The 15,463-nt window shown below is 44.0% G+C and overlaps 1 protein-coding gene across 4 annotated transcripts in view; it reads left to right on the top strand.

Moving 5' to 3' along the window:
• DOCK10 (dedicator of cytokinesis 10) overlaps positions 1 to 15,463 on the top strand; it is a 222,844-nt gene that overhangs the window by 92,751 nt on the left and 114,630 nt on the right. For all 4 annotated transcript variants that reach the window (XM_069975419.1, XM_069975417.1, XM_069975416.1 and 1 more), the window contains exon 2: positions 9,572 to 9,691. In XM_069975419.1, the coding sequence (XP_069831520.1) occupies positions 9,572 to 9,691 (120 nt within the window). The remainder of the gene's footprint in view (positions 1 to 9,571; positions 9,692 to 15,463) is intronic.

Genomic DNA, 15,463 nt, shown 5'->3' with positions numbered 1-15,463 from the left:
GACCAATGGTGTGAGGTTACTATCTTTAAGTCTGTTGTGATTGTGGTATTCAGGTTTGTTGTGAAAGATGGCTAAAGCCTTCTGCAATCTAGCGTTTACTTCCGGGATTCCATATCTTGAAAGAAAAGGTTCCAAGACATGGAGGGGGCAGGTGTATATCCCAATCATAGCAGGCGGGCCAAACTACGCCCTCACACAATGTCCAATAGCTGAACAGTGTCATGTGCAGGTAAAACCACTCAATACCGGCAACATTGTTCAGCTATTGGACATCATGTGTGGGCATAGTTTCGTGGGAATATGATCCCCCCCCCCCCCAGTTATCCTTCTTATCACAACCTATCATTTAAAGTGACTCTGTACCCACAATATGACCCTCCCAAACCGCTTGTACCGTCAGATAGCTGCTTTTAATCCAAGATCTGTCCTGGGGTCCGTTCGGCAGGTGATGCAGTTATTGTCTTAAAAAACAACTTGCGTCAAATTGGCATGGCCTAGAGTGTGTGTGCCATAGGATTGCAACGCCCCTCCAGCCCTCCTCCCCACCCTCCTTATCACTAGGAATGCCCCCAGGCAAGATTTTTCCTATTCATCACCTGAACACTGCACAGGTGCCTTAACGATCCAGCTTATGTGCAGTATTCACAGAGGTGATGAATAGGAGAAAATGTTCCAGTGGCATTCCTAATGATGAAGAGGGCGGGGAGGAGGGACAGAGGGGTGTTGCAATCATAGGGCATAGACACTCTAGACCACGCCAATTTGACAGAGGGCTGCAAGTTTAAAAGTTTTTTTTAACAATAGCTGCATCACCTGCTGAACGGACCCCAGGACAGATCTTGGATTAAAAGCAGCTATCCGAAGGTACAAGTGGTTTGGGGGGGGGGGTCAGATTGTGGGTACAGGGTCACTTTAAGGAAGTGTACTTAGTATTACATAGTGACACATTTATTGTGTAACAAGAGGAGCCAGTCACAAACCACTGTGGTAGACTGCACAGAATTTCAGCTGGTTCATCATCCCAGCGGTCTTTAGACTTGATGACTTAATTGTCTTGTATTTGTATTATTCCTCTTATGTATAGTAGGAGATTTGTTTCCGATTACATTTACATTGAATGAAAGGAACCAAACTGCTAGTATTAGCTCACCTAACAATAAGCAAACACTTTCCACCCATAGTAACAGACGTATATTATTGTCAATTCATTACTATACCCAGTAGACTGGTTGGTGAATACTAAATCAATCTTTTACAGAATGTATAGAGAAATAAAAAATTGGCCAGCTGTTTATTTCTTAGGATTTGTGGTAGAATTGGCCTGCATATTGCCTACCGAGAAATGTATTTGTTTCAAATGGAGAATTGTATAAATTTCCAGTTCATAAACCATTAGCGCAGAAGAACACAGGCAGGGCTGTCCCAGGAATACGACCTAGGAAATGTCAGATAGAAGATCATAGACATATTTGGAAAATCTCAGCTGTTGCATTTTCTGCCAAGAAAATTGATCAGCACCAGGGAATACATACAAATGGTGAGAGTTTCTGATGCTAAATCCATGCCAAGGATTCCACGGCAGACTTCTTCCAAGCAGTCCCTGCATAGATTATTGCAGGGTTACCCAGGGCCGTTTTAATACATTGGTGGGCCCAGTGCACAGCCCTCAAGAGTGGGCCCCCCCTTACCTTTCTGCACATTGTATAATGTACTGAATTTGCCCCCACACTGTATCAAGAGCCCCAATACATACAGTAGTTACCTTATAACACTATTTCCACCATTCAGTGATTACATATTACATAAAAACTGCACTAAACAAAACAGAAAGATATCACCATTGATACCATTACATAATACCGCCATACCATGACCCCTATCAGTAAAAGCCTATAACAGAGTGAAGTTACATCCAGTGACTCACCGGAGGCGTCTTCTCCGATCAGAGTCTGTCACCTTTTCTTTTTCTCTCCATCCAGCCTGGGCCACCTTGAAGTCTTCTCCTAGCTGTGAATCTTCTCTCCAGAATCTGCCAGACAAATATTTTAGGCTCCAACACATACAGTAGTTAGGTCCCTTGTACCCCTATACAGTAGTTACACCCCTCTGTACTCCTACATAGTTACACCCCTCTGTGCCTCCATAGTTTTAAGGTGTCCCTGTAGTATATAGCCCCTCATGTGCTCCTCCAGTTATATACAGCCCTCCTGTGCGCTCCCCCATTAGTATATAGCCCCCCTGTGCACTCTCCCCAGTAGTATATAGCCCCCTGTGCTCACCCACAATAGTATATAGCCCCCCTGTGCTCTCCCCCAATAGTATATAGCCCCCCTATGCTCTCCCACAATAGTATATAGCCCCCCTGTGCTCTCCCACAATAGTATATAGCCCCCCTGTGCTCTCCCACAATAGTATATAGCCCCCTGTGCTCTCCCCCAATAGTATATAGCCCCCCTGTGCTCTCCCACAATAGTATATAGCCCCCCTGTGCTCTCCCCCAATAGTATATAGCCCCCCTGTGCTCCCCCTCAATAGTATATAGCCCCCCTGTGCTCTCCATAATATATAGCCCCCTGTGCTCTCCCCCATAGTATATAGACCCCTGTGCTCCCCAATAGTATATAGCTCCCCTGTGCTCCCCAATAGTATATAGCCCCTGTGCTCCCCAATAGTATATAGCTAACCTGTGCTCCCCCATAGTATATAGCCCCCTGTGCTCCCCCAAAGTATATAGCTCCCCTGTGCTCCCCCATAGTATATAGCTCCCCTGTGCTCCCCAATAGTATATAGCCCCCTGTGCTTCCCAATAGTATATAGCTCCCCTGTGCTCCCCAATAGTATATAGCTCCCCTGTGCTCCCCCATAGTGTATAGCCCCCTGTGCTCCCCCATAGTATATAGCTCCCCTGTGCTCCCCGATAGTATATAGCTCCCCTGTGCTCCCCCATAGTATATAGCCCCCTGTGCTCCCCAATAGTATATAGCCCCCGTTCTCCCCCATAGTATATAGCCCCCTGTGCTCCCCAATAGTATATAGCCCCCGTTCTCCCCCATAGTATATAGCCCCCCTGTGCTCCCTGATAGTATATAGCTCCCCCATAGTATATAGCTCCCCTGTGCTCCCCCATAGTATATAGCTCCCCTGTGCTCCCCCATAGTATATAGCTCCCCTGTGCTCCCCCATAGTATATAGCCCCCTGTGCTCCCCAATAGTATATAGCCCCCGTTCTCCCCCATAGTATATAGCCCCCTGTGCTCCCCAATAGTATATAGCCCCCGTTCTCCCCCATAGTATATAGCCCCCCTGTGCTCCCTGATAGTATATAGCTCCCCCATAGTATATAGCTCCCCTGTGCTCCCCCATAGTATATAGCCCCCCTGTGCTCCCCAATAGTATATAGCCCCCGTTCTCCCCCATAGTATATAGCCCCCCTGTGCTCCCCAATAGTATATAGCCCCCGTTCTCCCCCATAGTATATAGCCCCCTGTTCTCCCCCATAGTATATAGCCCCCTGTGCCCCCCCATAGTATATAGCCCCCCTGTGCTCCCCAATAGTATATAGCCCCCGTTCTCCCCCATAGTATATAGCCCCCGTTCTCCCCCATAGTATATAGCCCCCTGTGCCCCCCCATAGTATATAGCCCCCTGTGCCCCCCCATAGTATATAGCCCCTGTGCCCCCCCATAGTATATAGCCCCCTGTGCCCCCCATAGTATATAGCCCCCTGTGCTCCCCAATAGTATATAGCCCCCGTTCTCCCCCATAGTATATAGCCCCCCTGTGCTCCCCAATAGTATATAGCCCCCGTTCTCCCCCATAGTATATAGCCCCCCTGTGCTCCCCAATAGTATATAGCCCCCGTTCTCCCCCATAGTATATAGTCCCCCTGTGCTCCCCAATAGTATATAGCCCCCGTTCTCCCCCATAGTATATAGCCCCGGTTCTCCCCCATAGTATATAGCCCCCTGTGCCCCCCCATAGTATATAGCTCCCCCTGCTATATAACATTGAAAAAAACAAACACTGTTACTCACCTGGGTCCACGCGTTCCTCTTCTCTTCCCTCTTGTGGCCGCACTTCCTGCGGTCACAAGAGGCTGCACTCCCCTTACCCTCGCGCCGACGTTCCAGTGACGTCGGGCGCTAGAGGGAGAGTGCGGCCTCTTGTGACTGCAGGAAGTGCGGCCACAAGAGTGACTGACAGGGAGGGAGCCAATGGCTCTCTCTCTGTCAGTGTCGCTGCTGCTGCAGCGCTGAAGCGCCGCAGCAGCAGCGGACGGGGGCAGCGGCGGACGGGGGGGGCCCTGCAGGGGGCGCCATGGAGGGGTAAGTAGATTACCCATCCATGGCGCTCCCCCCTGACAGGCTGGTGGCCGGAGCCCTGTGCGACCGCATTGGTCGCACATAGCAACGGCCGGCCTGCTCGGGGGGGGGGGGGCCCCTTTAACCAGTGGGCCCGGTGCACGTGCACCATGTGCCCTCTGGTTAAAGCGGCCCTGGGGTTACCCCCTAAGGGTCTGCGGGCACTAGGACTATAAGGAGTACGCTTTCTGCTCAGTCTTAGTATGCAGCTGGCTCATCCCACTAGTTACACATTGGAATTGCACTATGCCAGTATGATATTGTTTCATAACATAAAGTGGTTGCTTGTATTTTCCATTTACTTCATGAACGCATATGGCAAAAGCACATGGCAAGTGCTTAAATGTTTTACCAGCGCCGTCATTAGGGAAATAATTTAAAAGCTGTGATATGCAATATTAACTTTAATGTTCAGGAAAGCCATGTGCTGGAGGGGAGCCAAAACTGTCCCGAATGTTCTTTGCCATATGTGCTGGTTGCACATTCCAAAGATGCAGAAGGGGGATGTATCCTTCCATGACTCCTCTCCGCATTCTTAGTTCTCATTGTATTCACCATTTTCTTTCTTAAATGTCTTTAACACTGACCTGTACAGAATATTTCATAACTAAATCACCATCTCCAATATAAGAATTGGCATAACTTCTAAAGCAATAGGGCTGTGGGTCTAATCGGCAGCCATCACTTAAAGGGGATAGATCACCACTACTTAAGATCTGATACTGATTCCTATTCTCTTCTCTGCTTTCAGTTTCTTATTCTATTTACTGTACATGATTATAGGAACAGGTCTCCTGCCTGAGCTGCATTGATCAGTATTCAGAAATATGCTTTACAGCAAGCCAGATGGACCATATAAAGGGCCGTTATAGGCCCCCTCTGCTGACACCAACGTTTGTATCGGGAACTGCAGGGCTGTCTAAGCCCTGCAGTTCCCAGACCCCTGCTGTGAGCAAGCACTGTACGATATGCAGAGCGGGTTCTCATTACCTTGTATATATTCTTATATACAGTATATGGGGAGGCTGCCCATTACTATAGCATAGGTCAGCAGCCTCTTTATTGGAACAATTGTTGCTATCACCATTCTCTTTGTTCATGGGTCTTGCCCAGTGAGTGGTGATAGCAATTAATGCTCCCTTTTTAAATGGTTGTTGGGCTGTGCTATAGCTACATTACCCTGCTCTGTACCTCTGTATAGCGCTGTCTGGCAACACTTGGTTACAGCTTTGCAGTTCCCTACACAAATAGAGGGCCTGTGTCCCCTTTACATTAAATTACACATTAATTTTACTAAAATTATATTACAGACAGAGTAATATAACTTTTTTGAAGCGATGTATAGTGGTACCTTGGTTTAAGAGTAACTTGGTTTAAGAGCTTACAGTTTTTCAAAATTGTGACTTGGTTTAAGAGCATTGCTTTGGTGTAAGAGCTCCCAGTACTGGGTGGGAGGAGGAGTGGGGGAGGGGCATGGCTTGCATAGCGGGGTCTACAGCCCTGTACTCTGACCCAGGAAGTCTCCCTCACCTTCCTAATCATAGCAGATCCACTTCAGGCTGGGGCTTACATCAGGGGACAGGACTGTGGGAGTAATCTCTTCATAGCTGTAACCCCTCTCTCCCTGGACAGAGAGTGCTGCTACACTGTGCTCACATATTCCCTGCTCATTCCTTCATGCTCCCTGCAGTCTCTGTCAGCCCTTGTGTTTCCTATCATCTCCATTACTGCATAGTAACTTATAATATCATATTCTGCTGTTTCTGAATGTTTGTTTCATCTGTTTTACATGTTATTCACAATAATAAATCATTATTTTTGGGGTGTGGAACCAATTTTCTGTATTTCTATGATTTCTTATTGGAAAATTTGCTTTGGTTTAAGAGTGGATTTGGATTACAAGCACGTTCCCGGAAGGAATTATGCTCGTAATCCAAGGCACCACTGTATTAGCAAAAATAATAATAATAAGTCTCCGAAGTACCCCTTTAAGAGAACAATAGAGGTGTCTTTGTGTAATTCAGTTATCTCAATCTTCCACCTACTAGTATAATAGGATTACCTTTCATATAAACTTGTACTTGTGCAGCAGGTTGTACACTGACAGTAATACGCCCTTCCATTCACATCTAGGTGCTGACTGCTAGAGAAGTAACATATTTATATTTACAAAACATATTTATTGACCATTCAATTTAAAATGTACCAGTGATTCAACACTCTTAATACTTAATAGATGATGATGAGTACGTGTATTTACCAGTAATTGAAGTGCCTTTGACACTGAATGAATCTAAACCTGGTGATATGGGGCTTGAAGATCCCCCACATAGGTGACCTACTGCCATTAGACAGTAATAGGGATGAGTAATATAAAGGGCCACAAAACGGTCAACCAAATGGTGCCCTAAGGTCTCTGGAGAGGAAATCTGATTCATTGTGTGATCTTGGGGCTAAGCATAAATTAGTGTTATTTAGGGTTTTTTTTCCTTCCCAGATCGCTGTTCCATTTGCCCAACTGCTTGTTACAAATGTGTTCAGATATTATAGGAGTGCATGTGTGTAGGCAGTTTTCTCACATACTTCACACCCTGGCTCCTCCTTCTGAGGTAGCCATCCAGCCGCAGTTGAGCGGCAGTTTTGAGAGATGTCAGGGCATATAGAGGGTATGGCTTAGAGGGTGCCTTTACATGTACCGGATCCGCAGCGGATTTCATGCTGCGAGTTTGCATCGAAATCTGCTGCGGATCCTGGTAAAGTGAAGTTCTATGGGGTCACATACCCGCAGCGGAGTGAAAATATGTGACCCGGCCCCTTTAACCCCCGGCGGCCCGGAGCTTACATTACCTGCTCAGCGTCGCGACTGTGTGAAGCTCCCCTCGCTCCTCATCAGCCAATCAGTGCACAGGCAGCACTGATTGGCTGATGAGGAGCGAGGGGAGCCGGGAGCCTCACACAGTCGCAGCGACGAGCAGGTAATGTATGCTCCGGGCCAGGGGCAGCCCTGGAGCATACATCATCTGCTCCAGGCTCCTGCTTGCTTTGGAGCCTCCCGGCATCTCCAGGTGGTCAGCCAAACAGTGCGCTGCGGCGGGGCTGTGCACTGATTGGCTGACCACCAGGGCTGTGGGGGGTTAAAGGGGCCAGGTTACATATCCACAGCAAAGATATGTAACCCCATAGACCTGCACAGTACCAGGATCTGCAGCGGATTTCGCTGCAGATCTGGTACGTGCGAAGGCACCCTTAGAGGGTAAGAAATATTTGGGGGCTCTTCATTTTTCTGTACCCAACTCTGTAAAAGTTTACTTTTTATTTTTAATTCTGATATAATCCTTACATGTTAAAGACCTAGGGGGTCTTATCAAACATGGTGTAAAGTGAAGCTGGCTCAGTTGCCCCTAGCAACCAATCAGATTCCACCTTTCATTCCTCACAGACTCTTTGGAAAATGAAAGGTTTCACTTTACACCATTACACTTTTTTTTTTTTGTTGTGTTCCATACAAACTCAAAGGCTGTATGATCAGCAACAACAAAGCTTCAGGAAAAATTGTATTATTGGTTTTCCAATTGCAGTTGTAAAAGATACAGTTGGTTGTCACTTTGACAATATACTTGGTTTCATTGCTACATCGTCACTTGCCATAAATCAGTTATCATTAGTCTTGTATTCTTACAATTGATACAGGCAAATTCCATTTGAAGTGCTGTAAAAGTTGCCATTTTTACTGCTTACTTTTATATACTCCCAAATAGCAACTGTATAACATTCTGACCAGGTACAAATAAGATTTGTACACCTTTTATTATTATGACATGCCAGTTAATAGTACCAACATATTTCTCATGGAAATGAATGGGTGGTTACCAAAGGACACTTCCTATTAATAGTTTCATTGAATCATGATAATAGTGAGAACTGTTTCCCCAAAAATAAGAGATCCCCTGAAAATAAGACCTAGTAGATAGAGGTTTTGCTGAATTGCTAAATATAAGGCCTCCCCCAAAAGTAAGACCTAGCAAAGTTTTTGTTTGGAAGCATGCCTAGCGAACAGAACTCCAGGGCATGTAGCTGTGATTCTTTTTAGTACACCGCCGCTGTCCCCTACCTTCACCGTCCATTGCAGAGCACCTGCATGCAGGACATGAACACTTTCACCTGCTGCGAACCCCGATGTTCTGTTCCGTGGCTGTCACATGTAAAAATGTGCAGGCAAGGCATCAAGAGGCCTGTTGCCTTCCTCCATCCCCATTGTCCCCTACCACCAGTTGTAGAGGTGCACATAGTCTGCCGTTATCCTGTCGCCTGTCAACATACCATATGATGTCCTTGCTATGCTGTGGACTGTGGAGAGCTCCCCCTGGTGCCTGGAAGCAAAGATAAAATCAGACCTAGTGCATCTTTGGAAGCAAAAATTTATGTAAGACACTGTCTTATTTTCGGGAAAACACAGTAGTACTGAAGAATATGACTAAAGAATAATTTAGCTTCTGTAACTATGTCCTAGTTTACAAGATTTCTTAAATACAGCCCCTTTGAAATAGAGAATGAGAGGAGGGGCATCAGTACACTGAGGACAATGTTTAAAGGGAAACTGTCAGCAGGTTAGAAGCATCCATCTCCCTATAGTGCATGGGGCACTGTAGATTAAAGTAATTTTTTTACCTTTATCCTCTGTGCCATTTTTGTGTACTATGTAGTTTTGTGTACTATGATAATGAGATGATTTTGTGCACTGGGGGCGGGGCTACTGCCCTCAGGGCACCAATCCGCCACACTTGGGATGAATACTCATCAGAAGGGATGGGCTGGCCAAGCCGATCAGTGCACTGAGGAAGGTACCCTGCTAGGTGGGTTGGCCGAGTGGATCAGTGCACTACACTCAACCACCTTATTTGCAAATAGATTAACCTAAAAAGTACACAAAAGTGGGGCAGAGGATGAAGGTAAGAAACTTACCTTCATCCTCAACACTCTGTGCGCTATAGGGAGGGATCAGCAGTTTAGATGCTTCTAACCTGATCGTTTCCCTTTAAGATAAAAGCTGACAGCAAGTTTCTGTGCATTTAATAGGTATAACAAAAGCAATACAGTAAAATATTTAATAGCTGAGATTTTTATTTTACTGAACTTTATTTATTTTTTTTTTATAGCTATGTCTCGGCATATCCACCCTGTTTAAAATAAACATGTATTTTATTTTGCAGCATGAGAAGCCTAAACTCTTAGAGCCATTGGATTACGAGTCTGCGATCACAGAACTAGAAAGTACTTATTCCAACGACCCTCTAAAAGATCTTGTTTTATTCCCTGAAGATGACTTTTCAGTAAGTACTCTTCTGCTGTGGGTTTCTTTATCTTCTAGACATTATTGCATAATCTATGATTTTCTGTTCAAGAATGAAGATGTCAGTATACTATACTGGCTAGCTGGAGGACTCATGGGAACAGGGAAATGTGCTCCAGTAGGTGTTAGATTTATCCCTCCTATGCCCCACCATTTATTATACTAGTCACACATTTGTGGCGTGGGGTAAGCCACAGTCAGACAGCTCTCACATTGGGTTACCATTCTTGGAACAGGGAGGCCACTATTCACTTTAAACAGTCAGCCAAAACGCTTAAGTTGGCAGGGTTAGACAACTTTTCCTCTTCAGCCTCAGGCAGCACAGCTGTGTTTTATATCTGTGCTGCCTTTGGACTCGAGGAAAGTAAAATTACAGGTAAGACAAATGTTCTCCTCCCTCTTTGTCCTCAGGCAGCACAGATATAAAACACAGTTGTGCTGCCTTCAGACTCGAGGAAAGTAAAATTACAGGTAAGAGAAATTTTCTCTTTTTTTCTAAAGTGTATCAGCCCCTTAATCCTGAGTATAATTTCTGTGCTGTATTATTGGCTTGCAGACCTCTGTACACATTAGGGCATTATTGTATACACAAATTGGTGTTTCTTTGTTGATATTGTACATAACAGTGTCAGTACAAAAATGTAGGTCAAATAGTATAGCCAACACTATAATTACCCCTATATGGCATTTCCCATACTATTGTACATTACACTCAGAAGCACCTAGAGCCACATGGCACAAGATGGTGGCGGCATGTTTCTAGAGAAAACTTTGTACAGTTGTCATTTTTTTGGCATTCCTGCTCAGCAGCAATTCTTCATCTCTATATATCTAAAAGACTTCTAAACTGTATTTTGGTGGAATTGTTTCTTTCCGGGCGGGTTATTTCTTTCCCTATATTGACTGGAGCTACTTCTATACTGTACTCTATACTATATAGAAAATGGCAATACTGATTGCCCTTAAAATGCAATTTTGGGTTTATTAATTTAGAAATATACAACACAACGTAAGTGATTAAGATAACAACAGTAAAGTAGCAGACTCTCTCTAAGTAATGTATTAGCCTTATTTTGGATTTCACCCTAACAGGATTAGACGACTGCTGTACTCCTACTGTCCCCACCCCTACAGTATTTGTACTTAACCACTTACTGTCCTGTTTATATGTAGGCAACCAAATTCTATTCAGACCCAGTAATGTGTATAGCTGCAATTAGTAATATCAGTGGCAGGCCGCCATGTGACACCATCCCAAGATGCAGATCACTGTAAGCATTTAAGAAAACCAGAATTGTGTGTAATTTCTGATGTATAAATATTGAAATTATGTGCTAAATAGATTCTTTTCAAATGGAATCCTGGCTGCCTGTACTGGATGTAAATACTGGGTTTCCATAATGGAACACATACCTATTGCTGGCAAGTATGGCCTCATAATAATGAGAACAACTCTAAGTACTTCAGCAGCCCACTGTATATTGTGAGAGTACAGTAGATGTGGCTTACATGTAACATAATCATCAAATACTTAGAAATAATAATCATTTAATGAAGGATAAAAAATTGATGTTGATGATGTTTTGCGCCAAAGACACCTCTAAAGGTATCTATGAAACCATCCAAAAAAGTTTTATTTTTCAACGAAAAATACAAAATAAAACCTGATGATGAAAAATGCTGTTCAGCCCTACCTGGCCCCTTAGCTAAAGAATATCCAAGGTAACCTAATATAGTAGACAGCTTAGTTTTAATTTCACTAGCCATATGTAGACATGATCTCTGCCAGAGTGTACATCAAGTGGTTATTAAAAAATCACTATAAGACAAGTACTGTGCACTGTACTGTGCTTTATAGTCAGTATGACAGGAGTCCCGGCTTCAGCACAGTACACAGCGATGCTCTATGCAACTTTGTGTACCACAAGATCCCAGGAGGTATGTGGTGATTCTAGGCATCACCACTTACCTCCCTTTTTAGGTATGTGGTGAAAAAAATACCAACCTACACTGCCACAAACAGCAGCCAGGCGACTTCCTTCTTTCCCTGTAGTGCTGACGCTGATTAATGACGTCATCGCGTCTGTGTGTGGACAGATGTTACAATTTATGTTGAGCAAAGTTGCCAAACTTTTCAGCTTCGGCAACATTCTCCGAACACTCAGCATTTGCCTGCTGTTGTCTGGAGAAGTAAAGTTTCACCTAAGCCTATCAGTAAAACATGGATATAACCATAGGTTGTGTTCAGAGAACGTTGCCAATCCCGAACAGTTTAGCAACCTTGCTTAACACTAGTCACAATCTTCTGTCAGTGTAAACTGCGACTCGTATTGGGAACCCACTGCGAACACATTATTTACATAATTTATATCTAGGCCCTGCCCCCTCAGGTCTAGGCCACACCACCTCTAGGTCATTACATTCCAATGGCCGCCGAGGGACAGGGCCTAGACGCAGAGGATGTCACAGATGGGCCGGGCTTATGGCACCAATGTGGGCGGTGCTAAGTGATGCTGCGGGAGTCTTAGCACCCTTGACCACAAAGCGATTGATATAACTCTATGCCATGTAAATAGTTTTCAAAAATGATAGTTACACCTTGAGGCAAGGTTACCATTATGTATAATTGACGCCCGTCGTTCATAACAACAGCTGTCATTGTACAAATAACATCTGATATTGAATAAACAAAGGACATTATTATGAAAGACAATTCATTACATATTACATTATTACATAGTGTGAACCCAGCCCAAAGGTGTTGTGTAATAGGATATAACTTAAAAAGTCACTGTTGTGATTTTTTTTTTTGCAGAAATTAATAGTCGAGGCAATTTTAAGAAACGTTGTAATTGGGTTTATTAGGCAAATATGGCATTATCTGCATTTAAAAAGCCTTTTCCCAGGTCCCCCCACTCCTCTCCTTTCTGTCATCCACTGCTCAGAATCAGGAAATCTCAATCAGACGCATACTGTCTGTTCTATGAAGAGGGGAGGGGGAAAAGAGACAGAGGAGAAATGTAGGCAGCAGAAAACAGAGAAGAAAGGATTACTCAGCAGGGGAGCTATTCAGAGGTCAGATAGGTCAGTGGTGACATCAGAGGAGAGAGGACAGAGGGTAATGTAGCTTTTAATTAACTGTTTGTTGTCCTGTTTTGGTGTCTCTTTCCCCTCTCTCCATAGGAGAACAATGAAGATGGGGGGGGGGGGGGGTTGAGCTATAAACTGCTTTTTCATGATAAAAAAATCATTTTTCGGCTAATAAACCCTATTACAAAGTTTCTTAAAATCGCCCGTACTATTGATTTCTGCAACCACAACAAAAAAATTCACAACACAACTCTTTAAATAAGCCATAGATGTCAAATGTATTCATATATTTTGAGGAAGACTAATAGAGGAAGGGAACAAGAAAAGTGCATAGATGACATTTTCCAGAAATGAGATCTCACAGAGAATACAAGAATTCACTAAAACAGACCCATAGGGGAGGTGACATGTCCTCTTTCAGAGGCATATACAGTAGAGAAGCATAGTGGGGAAATGCATTTCCCTCATATACTTTAAAAACCTGATCTACATTAATCTTCATTTCCAGTAGGGAAGTCTTACAATGGAAACATCTGCCGCTAGTTTGTTCATAGACTTTGGCACAATGGGATATGTTAGGCCTCAAGCACTCTGCAGTGATGGAGCCTGCATGAAGTTCCTACAACTGCACAGTAAAAAGCTGATACTATGAGATAAACCTGTAAAACCTTTAACACATTTCTGGGGATAGTCATGTTTGATCTCAGAGATTTACAGTTATGATGCTTAATGTTTAAGAAGATATCGTACTGCAGGCCGCTCTGCTGCTCATCTATTATACATGGCCAGTGAAAGGTATCATCCACTACAATTATCCTGCTTTCCTAAGGAAATCATAGCAATCGGCTTTTGCCTACAGCATCGCCCAGCAGTAGCTCGGGAGCCTCTTCTCTTCTGATTTGTGTTATTGTGAATTCTGTCATTTTCTTTATATATTTCTAACAATTCTGCAAGGTATGAAATGGTGAATGCTAAAGTGACGGTAAACAGTCAACTTATGGTTCAGTGCCTTGTTGCGTCTGAGGTCTTCATACACATGGTATTGTTATTGATAATACGGCAATATAGTAATATGGCACCCATAGATTTACTTTTTTAGCTCCACTTTACAGAAACATAGAGGAATGCTTTTGGCACAGTCCATCTGACGGCAAATTATAGAACTAATGTTATTTTATAGTTTATATGTATAAATAGTATAGAAAAAAACTGTAAAAAAAAGTAATTTTCAGTTATGGTACTACACTTCATGATTTTGTTGATTTAGTCTAAGCTTAATGGCAAAGACATTCTACATCTCGTGCCCGTGCCCTGTTGACGTCATATCCATGAACATATGCCATATACGCCTTGAATACCTCCCAATGTATAGCTACAAATTTTGGCCATTAACTCCCATTGTCAAAAAGTATGTTGCTTTTTATATAGCTTATGTTTGTAGGGCCCCTCTGTATTAAAAAGCAAATTAAACTATACATTTTAGTACATGTAAGCTAAAGAAAATAAGACAAGGTTCTTCTGGTATATGGTAACCCTAATGCCAGCGTGAACTGCGCCTTGTTCAGTGTTTTATACAATACTGTGCAAATTTGTAGGCAGGCATGAAAAAAAGCATTACATTTCTCCTCATGGCTCCAGGACAATGACCCTAAACATTATAGCCAGTGTGATTAAGAACTATATTCAGTGTAAAAAAGAACAATAGGGGAGATTTATCAAACATGGTGTAAAGTGAAACTGGCTCAGTTGCCCCTAGCAACCAATCAGATTTCACCTTTCATTTTCCAAAGAATCTGCGAGGAAAGAAAAGTGGAATCTGATTGGTTGCTAGGGGCAACTGAGCCCCAAGGAGTCCTGGAAGTGATGATATGGCCACCACAGAGTATTTATCCACTGAGTCTGTCTGGAATAACATGAAGAGACAGAAGGATGCCAGGGTCCTGTTACACAAAACATTATCGGACATACATTCAAGTTGATAATCATTTCGTGTAATTGCTCATGTTGAAAGGAAACAGTCAGCCAACATGCATGATGTTGACTGATCGTTGTCTTTCAACATGTTCTAAAATTCCGACAATAATAGCGACAGTCAGGTGTAAGTCGGCCCCTTGTAATAGGAATGGCGGCAGCAGACCACTGCTGTCTTCTTTGGGCCACAAAATCTAAAGATCGTCCGGGCGGCCCCTCCCCCAGCTCCCCACGGCCCCCTCCTGCTCCTACCCGCTTGAGGGGACGTTTGTTTAATAGTATGTGGTGAGCCCCCGGTGTGATGTCATATTGGAGGATCGGCCGGTCTTTTGCTAGGTGGTTAGGTGTGACTCCACGCTGGAGGTGGTTGGCCGAGATACAGCCGGACCTTGGGGTGGTAAATTGTGACGTCAGTGCCAGTTGGGCACACAGGTGTAAGGGCACGCCTGCTTTTTCGCCTGTTGTACCTTTTTCCCCTGTGGTCAGTGTCCTGACGGCTGCTACGGGGTCCCTTGGGATAGTGTGATCACGGATGGCCAGAGTGGTGTAGTGACCCTCCCGGACTATCAGAACCGCCACCCACAGAAAGGAGAAGTGTCCCAAGGTTATGGTGTATGCTGCGTCGGTGGAAGGTCGGAGTCTCTTTAACTTAAATAAGCTTGGTTTACTAAGAAGATACGTGCTTGAGGCA

The sequence above is a fragment of the Dendropsophus ebraccatus genome, chromosome 6 (assembly GCF_027789765.1).
Source record: "Dendropsophus ebraccatus isolate aDenEbr1 chromosome 6, aDenEbr1.pat, whole genome shotgun sequence".
Lineage (NCBI taxonomy): Eukaryota > Metazoa > Chordata > Amphibia > Anura > Hylidae > Dendropsophus > Dendropsophus ebraccatus.
Note: the sequence above shows the minus strand (reverse complement) of the source record. Positions and strands in the feature narration are given on the sequence as shown.